The following is an 8,289-nucleotide window of genomic DNA, read 5'->3' on the forward strand; positions in this document are numbered from 1 at the left end:
TATTAAACACGAGAAACAGGTCTGTTTTACTGGCCATGAAACCACCCAGCTGGGGTTCTCTTATCTTGTTGTCATCTTGTAATTCCAGACAGATAAAATATTTGTAGGTGAAATTGTTGGGGTCTGAGCCACTGGGGCCACTTGACTGGCATGTCCACCTGCTGCTGTTTTTCTCCACCAAGCTCTCCCTCTCTCTCTCTCTCAAGTCTGTCATGTTAAAATGCAGGGGACGGACCAGCTGACTCAAGCTGCTGGAAAAAGTCTATGTCCGTATCTCCCCACTTGTTCCATAAATACCACCCCCTCGTTGAATGGAAGTTATTTTAGATCGTACATGTGGGATAAGGCCTTGAGTTCTGCCACCCGCCCGGAGCTGAATAGCACGCACAGCACTTTGAAACCAGTGGCTGTAGTTGAGTTCTTGAAAACACAAAAGTGGACATGTCTAAGGACACTGATCAGGAGTCATACGCAGAGGAGATCGATGAAGATGAGATTCTGGCAGGCCTGTCGGCGGAGGAGCTCAAACAGCTCCAGAGTGAGATGGACGACATCGCTCCTGACGAGAGAGTGCCGGTGGGAATGAGACAGAGAGACGCTTCTCAAAAGACAACAGTCCAAGGTATTGCATTCTCTCGCCTTGGTTGTTAATATATTAGACTGTTTGTTGCCATTAATCATGAGAACATAGGGAATCTTTGTAAAAAGCTCTGAGGTTTAGGAAAAAAAATGAGTTTAACACTCAGCCTACTCCATCTCTAACTAGCTCCCAGAAGACCGTTGCTAAAACTGGTGGTAGTATCATACTGTAATTTAAAGCAATGAAATTAAAAATATTAAAGAAATATCATGCTCGCATTAATGTCATTGTACTGGACATATCAGCAGTCCTGACCTCTAGCACAACATGAATTCTAACATGATAGTTTTCAGACAAAATGTTTGATTTTTTATTCCCTTGTTTGTCTAAATAAATCACATGTTTTGGTGATACCAGTGGCACAGAAATGACTCAGCTAACAGCATACATAAGAAGCTATTTGTGCCTGAAATCCGACTTTCATTGGTAGTCACATAATGATAAATAGTTTACCTTTTGAGAAAAATGTGATTATATACTTTTTTGAAAAATGTATTTATTTATTTTTCCAGAATGCAGCGAACCCCAGTCAGAAGAGGAAATCGATGAGGATGAGATTCTGGCAGGCCTCTCAGCAGAGGAGCTCAAGCAGCTCCAGAGTGAGATGGAAGAAATCGCTCCTGATGAGAGAGTGCCAGTGGGAATGAGACAGAGAGACCAAACTGACAAACCACCCACTGGATCATTTGATCACAGATCGCTGGTGGAGTATATATACTGGGAAAAAGAGTCCAAACGTATGCTGGAGGAGGAGAGAGTTCCCACAACTCTATTACCCAGTCAGGTAACTGTAGTTATTGTCTGCCTTATTCAGTGTATTACATGTCTCATAAACTGTCCCTAAGTGCTTAGAGCTCTGATTATAAATCATAGATTTTTACTATTTATAACTGCTGCAACTAGGAGGCCAATAACACTACAACAACAAATGCCTTGAAACAGCAACTGCGCTGTCATGCAGCATTTAAAAATGGAACACTCTATTTTTAGGCTTTGCGCAAGTGGTTGAAGATTAAATGTTTCGTAATTCGTAATCTTTAAAAGTTGTTCAACACTTCAGAATTTTGTCCATTTGTCATCATCAGAAGAAAGCCCAAGAGGAGCTTGAAGCAAAAAAAGAAGATAAAGTTGAAGAGGTGGAATATGTCTATGAGGAGATCATAGAGGAGGTTGAAGGAGGAGAGGGAGATGTTGTTGTTGATGAAGTGATTGAAGAAGTGATAATGGTGGTTGATGAAGACCAGCCTGCTAAGATAGAACGTGATGCCTCTGGGCCTTTAGCGACCTCAGAAGATTGTTTACAGCCACCTCCAGAGTTTGCAGATACAAAAGTTGAAGTAAAGACTGAACAATCAGAACTTAATAAGACAGAATGTAAAGTGAATGAGGAGACGGAAGCAGATTCCACCCAGTCTGAACCTACTCCCTCGTCATATGAGAACTGGGTTCCCGAGAAAGAGGAAAGGGTCATATCCAAGCTGAAGATCCCAAAACTTGCACTAGGTGGAAGTGCTTCAAATAAAAAGACTGCAAGACCTTCTGGGAATGAAACCAATTTGGAGACCACTTTGGTTAAGATCCGCAACAACAACCCCTCTGTCACAGATGTCAATCTCAACAACATTGAAAACATTCCCAAAGAAATGCTCCTTGATTATGTCAACGCACTCAAGAAGAACAGACACGTTAAGACCTTTAGCATCGCAAACACTGGTGCAGATGAAAATGTGGCATTCGCTCTGGCTAACATGCTCAGAGAGAACAGAAGCATCACCACACTAAATATTGAATCCAATTTCATCACAGGAAAAGGGATTGTTGCAATAATACGTTGCCTTCAGTTCAATGAGACACTCACTGAGCTCCGCTTCCACAACCAAAGGCACATGCTAGGACACCATGCAGAAATGGAAGTGTCTCGTCTCCTCAAAGCTAACAATACACTTCTCAAGATGGGCTACCACTTTGAAGTCCCTGGGCCTCGAATGGTGGTCACCAACCTCCTCACCAGGAACTTGGACCGTCAGCGGCAGCAGAGAATGGAGGAGCAGAAGCTCCAGCAGATGAAAGAGCAGAGGAAGGTCATGGAGATGTACATGGAGATGTACGAGGACTCCCTAAACTTGCCCCCTGGTATGCTGGAAATGCTCGGAGGATACATACCATTGTCCCTATTGCAGGGTTCACATAATGGAGCTGAGGAGACTCCTGAAGGTTCTCCTGAACCTTCACCACACCCAAGTCCTCCTCATCAGCTCCGCAAGACTCAAAATCTAGCCCCACAACAGCATCCTCCTAGTTCAGACAAAGGAAACCTCTTGGAAGAAGTACATCTGAAAAAGACTCCGAAACGAAGGGATCTGCTTCTGGAATTAAACTTAAGGGATGAAAGGAAAGAGGGAAGAGCTAATGTTCAGTTAAGGAGTGTTCCTAAACAAAGAGGCACAGCAAGAGAAGGACCTGCAGATGAGAGAGCCAACCTGAAAGATATGATAAAAACTCTAAAGCCGGTTCCTCGAAGGCGACAACCACCTAAAGTTGATCTAACACCTCGGGATCAGCTGCTCAGCGAGATTCGACATAGCAACGTGGCCTATCTCAAAGCGGTATGTAATGTTGAAGTTTCTTGAATTAGCAGTTAATTAGCTGAGAGTAGGGATGTCAACGATTAATCGATGATCGATTAATTGTCGATAAGAGATGCAATCGATTAAGGCTATCGATGGTCGGTTAACCGATTCAATGTTGGGCTGCGTGCGGCTCATGCGCACTCAACACGTGCGAGCGGCTGTGAGTGACGGTGACGATATATAAAAGCATCATCATTCATTCACAATGTACAAATTAAGCTTTTAGTGTGATTTAAACTTTAAAGTACATTAAAATAGAAACAACATAAAAGTTCTTCAACATTAAATGCAATAGAAATGTAGTTACTAATCATTTCATCAGATAACTGTTTTATATCGTGCGCTTTGCAGGGCTGCGGGACACAGTGACAGGACAGGTAGTCTATTCATTCCTACAACTTGTTAATTCATTCCTACGAATTATTAATGTGGCAATTGTCCATGTTTCATTAATTCTGTTCCCTAAATAACCCATGATTTAAGTGAAATAAGGGAACAAATTAATAAATCGAACGAATTCTTAATTCATGAAATCTTTAATTTCCCTTCCCATGTTTACCACAGTAAGAGATGCGAAAACAGTTATTAAAAGCGAAAGATAATAAAATAAACCTGGGAAATTAGAGGGTTAGACTATGAAGATTTAGGAAAAGAAACAATGCCTAAATATACTGAATTTGTGGAAATTAGTGACCAACCGGCAAACCAGAACAAAGCCACGTAAATGAAGACTATGGGGTCCAAAAGCATGGTCGCAATCTAACATTTTCCAGTTAACCTATTATTCCTCTAATAAACAAAGCTTTTATACCACACTTGTCATAATCAGATCTTATCATTTCTAAATAAATAATTGCTTGATTCAAAACAGCGATTAATAGGCGCTGTGACCGACACATTCCTGGAGCATTCAGTTTAAATAGACCGTAGTATACCGGTCCACTCTGCTGTTATGCCAAGGACGTTTTTGCTCATATGAAGAGGATCATCTTTTCCGTCTATATGCGAATGCGTGTTAAGTACAAGCCTAGTTTACATTATAAATAATAGTTTAACATTCAAATACATTGCGAATATGGAAACATTTCGATTTGTGCCGAATGAGACATGAGCAATAACCTCCAAATAAATCTAGCCAAAGCCGCGCTCTCTCATCCTCGTGTGCACGCATGCACTGTCACGATCTAATGCGCTGTATGCCGGATTTTTAAAAATCTGACATTTTCTAGGACAGAATCCAGCAGGATCAAATTAATGTGAGCAACTGTGTTTTGGTGCAGCAGCGCCGATGTAGTTCACTTAATGTGCAGCGCAGTCACACGCGCTCCACATTTCGGATAATTTTATACAATAATGTCAGTTGAAACATTGCAATTGTGCTTTAAAATACAACAACGAGCACCACAAAACCATTTAAAGAGGCGCGTCCAGCGTTCTCCGTGCGGGATTGGAAACTGTCAACAAAGTAAAATGACCTCAAAAGTATGGCGCGCTCTCTTCATTTTATCAAATGATCATAATCGCATCAATTCATTTTATAATCCTGCTACTAGCATTTTATTCAGACTAAAACCTCTTTAATTCAAGTGAGAAAGCGTTTTGTGTGTGTGTGTGGCTTTTGCACATCCTGTCATACCGCTGACTGCGTGCCTGCAATAGACGCATTTTGCAGTATTATGGTTAACGATTAATCGATTAATTGATCGTTAATTTAAACGACGATCGATCATGGAAATTATCGAAATTTGACATCTCTAGCTGAGAGCATAGTGTGCATGATCTCAGCTTGAGTGTGGGCCATTGTTGGGAATGGACAACTTAAAATGTTTTTGGGGTCATTAAAAGTAATTAAAACTCAAACATACTTATATTTGCATTGTCAAATAAGCCATAGGTCTCCAGCCCTGCTCCTGGGGACCCACTGTTCTGAAAGTGAAAGTGATGTATGCCAGCCAAGTATGGTGGCCCATACTCAGAATTTATGCTATGCATTTAACCCATCCAAAGTGCACACACACACAGCAGTGCACACACACACCCAGAGCAGTGGGCAGCCATTTATGCTGTGGCACCCAGGGAGCAGTTGGGGGTTTGGTGCCTTCCTCAAGGGCACCTCAGTTGTGGTATTGCCAGCCCGAGACTTGAACCAACAATCTTAAGGTTAGGAGTCAAACTCTCTAACCACAAGGCCGTGACTTCCCCACGACTTTCTGCAGAGTTTAACTACAACACTAATTCAGTGGTTCTCAAACCTATCCTGGAGGACCCTAAGCCCTGCACATTTTGTATGTCTCCCTTATCTAACACACCTGATTCAACTTATCAGTTTGTTAGTAGAGACTGCAAGACATGAATTGGGTTTGTCTGAGGCTACGTTTACACGTGGGCGGCTATTTCCATAAACGGACATTTCAACCTCTCCGGCTTCAAAATTAACATTAACATAGCATGCTAAACCTGTAGGTGGCAGTGTAACGAGAAGCTCAAGCCCACATTAGCCAGTCAGAATCCCAAAAATGACATGTAAACATAGGTCGCACTTTTGACGCTCTTTTGAGCTCTGTCGCAAACTGTGACATTGGCTGCCTAAATACCAGTTTGTCTCAGTTTAAATACAAATGGGCAAACGAAGATTTTCAAAGTCTCCACTCTGGCTGGAGTTTTTAGAAAGAATCGGTTTCAGAGCCGAATTCTCAGTTTGCATGTAAACGAAGGGCAGAAACTAAGGGAAATGTCTCCGTTTTTCTAAATAACCATGTACGTGTAAATGGGTCCTGATAAGGGAGACCTCCAGGACAGGTTTGAGAACTCCTGCCCTAATCAAACACACCTGATCAGTTAATCAAGGTCTTCAGGATCACTTGAAAAAATATGAGGCCAGGTTTGTTGAAACAGGTTGAAAATAAAATTTGCCAAACAGTGGGTCTTCAGGAGTACAATTGAATAACTAGGAAGTAGGCCCACATTTACAAAATTAATAACAAGTATTTTCTGAATTTAGGGAAATTTAAATTTTTAAAAAGTAAAAAAAAGGTATAAATAAGTATAAATTAGTAAAAAAATAAGTAAAAAAAAAGAGGCTATTTTCTTTTACCCTGCATACTTTGACTAGCTTCTATTACATTAAAGATAAAAACTAAGATACTGATATAAAGTTACTGCTAAAATGCTAGCCTAGCTAATTTGAATAGATGCACTATGAAAACAAAACATGAGTATTTTCTTCTTTTTTAGTAGATCCCATTTGTTTTGCCATGCTAACTTTGGTAGTTAATGATAGTCTGCGATGGTTCCCCAACCCCCCCACCCCCCAGCTTTCTTTGATGTTATCAGAAAAGACTTGCAAAAAAATGACTTTTTGTGGTAAAATGTACCAGTGCATGGGGTCTACCCAGTAAAATTCTTTCCCTGCCCCCACCCCCCCAAAAATTTGAGAATTTGAATGAAAGCTCTGGCGTTAACAACTCACATAGAATACATATTATATATTTTTAATGTAATTATCATTTCATTAAAATTATATTATTTGCATATTTATAAATTAAACATTCACATTATCACCTGGCTGACAATATATTACCAAAAATTTAATTGTGTAACTGTAACGATGAATTTCACTGAGCTATACTTGAATTAATATATTAAATGTGAAAATGTGTGAACATGCCAAAAATGTGTTGGCAAGTTCTTATTTTTGTAGAATAACATGTTTGAGTCAAACCATTTACAATGTCAAACTAGTTGGTGTTGGTAATGGTAAGCATCACTTCTTCTCTTTTTCTGAATCGCTTATCCAAACTATTAATTGTGTAAACTCCACACATTTATGATATATAGGCTAATATTGAGCAGTTTGTTGAAAAGAGGCGTATTTTCACTTTTCTAATTGACTGTAGGTGTTATGTTATTGACTTCGAGTTTTGATACAATTTCAAAGGAGCTTATACTTCTGTTTCACATCCACAGGTACCTCTTCCAAAAATCCTGGAGTCAAGGGAAACCAGTCTCTTCTGAGTCAGACATATGCCTTTATAGAGAGACTGCACAGAGGGACAGGGCCAACACCAGAAAGGTCATGGAGAGAGTGCAGTTTATGTGGCCAAACAATTCAATGGTGCTCTTCAGCTAATGGAGACAGAAGAGTGTACTCAAATCATTTGACCCAGGGGGTTGGGATTGGAGAGGTAGCTGCACTCCCTTGGACAAGCAAACAGTTAGGCCTATTTAAGAATAAGCAGAACACGTTGGGCACTTTGATGAGGTCCTGAACTGTACAATTCAACATGCACATCTATTTATATAAACCACTTCAATAAATGGTGTGAATGTATGTGAATGGCTACACATAGTGCACATAAAAATATATTATTTTGTTTGTGTTAATGTATTTATACTGTCAATAAACCTGTTAGTATAAATGTCACTCTGCACCTTTTCTTAATTATGTTTTTCTAGAGACTGTTATTAAGATAATTATATAACTAATGCAGAAACTCTTTTTCCCAGTAATTGGAAACACAGTTGAGAATTCTTCTTCTTACAAAGGGGTCAGCCAATTAATGTTTGCTCTCAAACTAATTTGTAAAAAATAAGTATACCTTAAATTCAAACAAAGCAAGAGTTAAGAAGCTAAGGTTTAGCTATACGTGTCCATCTCACATTAAAATGTATTGAGTAAAATTAAACTGTAATGCACATATTTAATTATAATTATTTAAAAGCTTTACAATTCAGCACAGCAGTACAAAAAACACAGTATAATAGTCCCACTAAACCCATGTAAGCCAGGCTTATAATTCTAACTTTTCAACAATAAAAAACTATATTCAAATATATATCCAACCAAGAGCCCTTGGCATGTGAAGTGTTAAAGACTACCAGAACCATTATTATGCTAAATTAATTGCCAATATTATAACTTTACTGCCCTCTGCCGGACCACAGTGAAATCTCACCCTTTTTAAAAGTAGTCTATATTATCCAGGTAGATTAGACATGAACAAGGTGTTAGTTTGACAG

General features: G+C 39.5%; 1 protein-coding gene across 2 annotated transcripts; it reads left to right on the top strand.

Moving 5' to 3' along the window:
• Positions 1–254: 254 nt before the first annotated feature.
• Positions 255–7,693, top strand: lmod3 (leiomodin 3 (fetal)). Of its 2 annotated transcripts, none has more exons than XM_026199351.1 (4): positions 255–622; positions 1,153–1,424; positions 1,729–3,246; positions 7,237–7,693. In XM_026199351.1, exons 1-4 carry the CDS (start codon positions 442–444, stop codon positions 7,282–7,284), a joined length of 2,019 nt encoding a protein of 672 aa, XP_026055136.1. In that variant the 5' UTR covers positions 255–441; the 3' UTR covers positions 7,285–7,693. The 2 variants fall into 2 exon arrangements, with proteins under 2 accessions (XP_026055136.1, XP_026055135.1); XM_026199350.1 differs by having other exon boundaries at positions 259–622; positions 1,726–3,246.
• The last annotated feature ends 596 nt before the right edge of the window (positions 7,694–8,289 follow it).

Source organism: Carassius auratus, chromosome 23 (genome assembly GCF_003368295.1).
Source record: "Carassius auratus strain Wakin chromosome 23, ASM336829v1, whole genome shotgun sequence".
NCBI lineage: Eukaryota > Metazoa > Chordata > Actinopteri > Cypriniformes > Cyprinidae > Carassius > Carassius auratus.

Coding starts and splice junctions, on each gene's coding strand:
- lmod3 (XM_026199350.1), top strand. CDS start 442: ATGTCTAAGGACACTGATCAGGAGTCATACGCAGAGGAGATCGATGAA. Junction 1,425..1,725: donor CAACTCTATTACCCAGTCAG/GTAACTGTAGTT, acceptor TGTCATCATCAG/AAGAAAGCCCAAGAGGAGCT. Junction 3,247..7,236: donor ACGTGGCCTATCTCAAAGCG/GTATGTAATGTT, acceptor TCACATCCACAG/GTACCTCTTCCAAAAATCCT.